The following is a 1,298-nucleotide window of genomic DNA, read 5'->3' as shown; positions in this document are numbered from 1 at the left end:
CCAGGTAACTGTTCCCCTTCCTTCCCAGCCAGAATGAACATTCCTGAGGCTGATTTCTGATAACTGTGGAAGAACTTTTATACCTCTCCCTGTCAGCTTTGGGAGGGGGTGATCAGAAATGGATGATGACTGTTTTTTCTCTCCCTGCTTTTATGCTGTTCTCAGGGTGAACACTTTGGAACCACTGAAGCCACAGAAGCTTTTTTTGCAATGACCAGATTATTTCAATCTAATGATGTGAGTACCTGGTGTTTGCCACCACTTGCTGCCTCCTTGCTTTTGCCTGGATTTGCAGTCATTGCAAACCAGTTGGGTGTTGGGATGTGGGAGGAGGGTGAGGCAAGTTCTTCAGGGAACAAGCTCTGCACAACAGGTACCTACTGGAGGCAATTTTGTGGTTTGGAAACAAATATCTGAGTAATAACACAGTTACTGCTGCAGGTTGGTTTTGGTGCTGGTTTTTGGGGTTTTTTTTTAAGTGGAATTACTGTTGTAGAGAATGTGAACAAAGCCTTAATATACAAATCAGTCTAATTTCGTTACTCTTTGTCACACTTGCAAATAATCCTCATCTGCTTAACTCAAAATAGAATTTAAAAGTTGCCTGTAGGTGAAATTCTCTGGAACAATTCACTCTACTCGTGAGTCAGCATGGAGTCAAGGGATGAGAACATCCTAAAAATGCTGGATGAAGCTCTGGATTGTGCCCAATGTCAAGTCCTTCTTTGCTCTCTTTTACAGAGAGTGTAAGAACTCAGAGGAGTGTGCTTCATGTGATGGGTTTCATTAATTTGTGTTAACAATGAACTGGCTCTTCAGGTTTTTATGGGGACTGAGGCAGGTTGTGTGTGTAGCTGCTGAAAAATGGAGTGTAAATTTTGGCAGTGCAGAGTGTTTGAGACCTTTCTCATATCTTTATTTTACAAAATTATTTTTTTTAATGTAAATATGGAATTTGCTTTCAAAGAATTGAAGTGTCTTTGCATGTTCCTATTTTTCACAATAACATAGATCAGAGGGAGTTTGTTTTAAAGCTTTTAATTGGTTTTAAAGCTCTTATAACATTTCATGGTGTTAAATCTCATATTCATCTCCTGTTTTTTTTGGTTACTGGGAGTAAGGCTGTTACCAATTATCAAACATAGTTTTACTTGTGTGCTTACAACTTTGTATACAAGTGGTGCTCTATTTAACTTTCAAAGCTGAATATTTAAATAAGTTTCTTTCACTTTTAAAACCTGTAGGAAGTGTTTGTTCATCGTTGCCACTGAGTGTAATGGTTTTCTGCTCTACTCTTT

The 1,298-nt window shown here is 38.5% G+C and overlaps 1 protein-coding gene across 1 annotated transcript in view; it reads left to right on the top strand.

Moving 5' to 3' along the window:
* Positions 1-1,298, top strand: part of COPG2 (coatomer protein complex, subunit gamma 2) — a 26,281-nt gene that overhangs the window by 3,545 nt on the left and 21,438 nt on the right. Inside the window, exon 4 of the mRNA XM_010000299.1 lies at positions 154-237. Within this exon, the coding sequence (XP_009998601.1) occupies positions 154-237 (84 nt within the window). The remainder of the gene's footprint in view (positions 1-153; positions 238-1,298) is intronic.

This window comes from Chaetura pelagica, unplaced genomic scaffold (genome assembly GCF_000747805.2).
Source record: "Chaetura pelagica isolate M959 unplaced genomic scaffold, ChaPel_1.0 scaffold466, whole genome shotgun sequence".
In the NCBI taxonomy this organism is placed as follows: Eukaryota; Metazoa; Chordata; class Aves; order Apodiformes; family Apodidae; genus Chaetura; species Chaetura pelagica.
The sequence above is the reverse complement of the archived record's forward strand: the minus strand, read 5'-3'. Positions and strand labels throughout refer to the sequence as shown.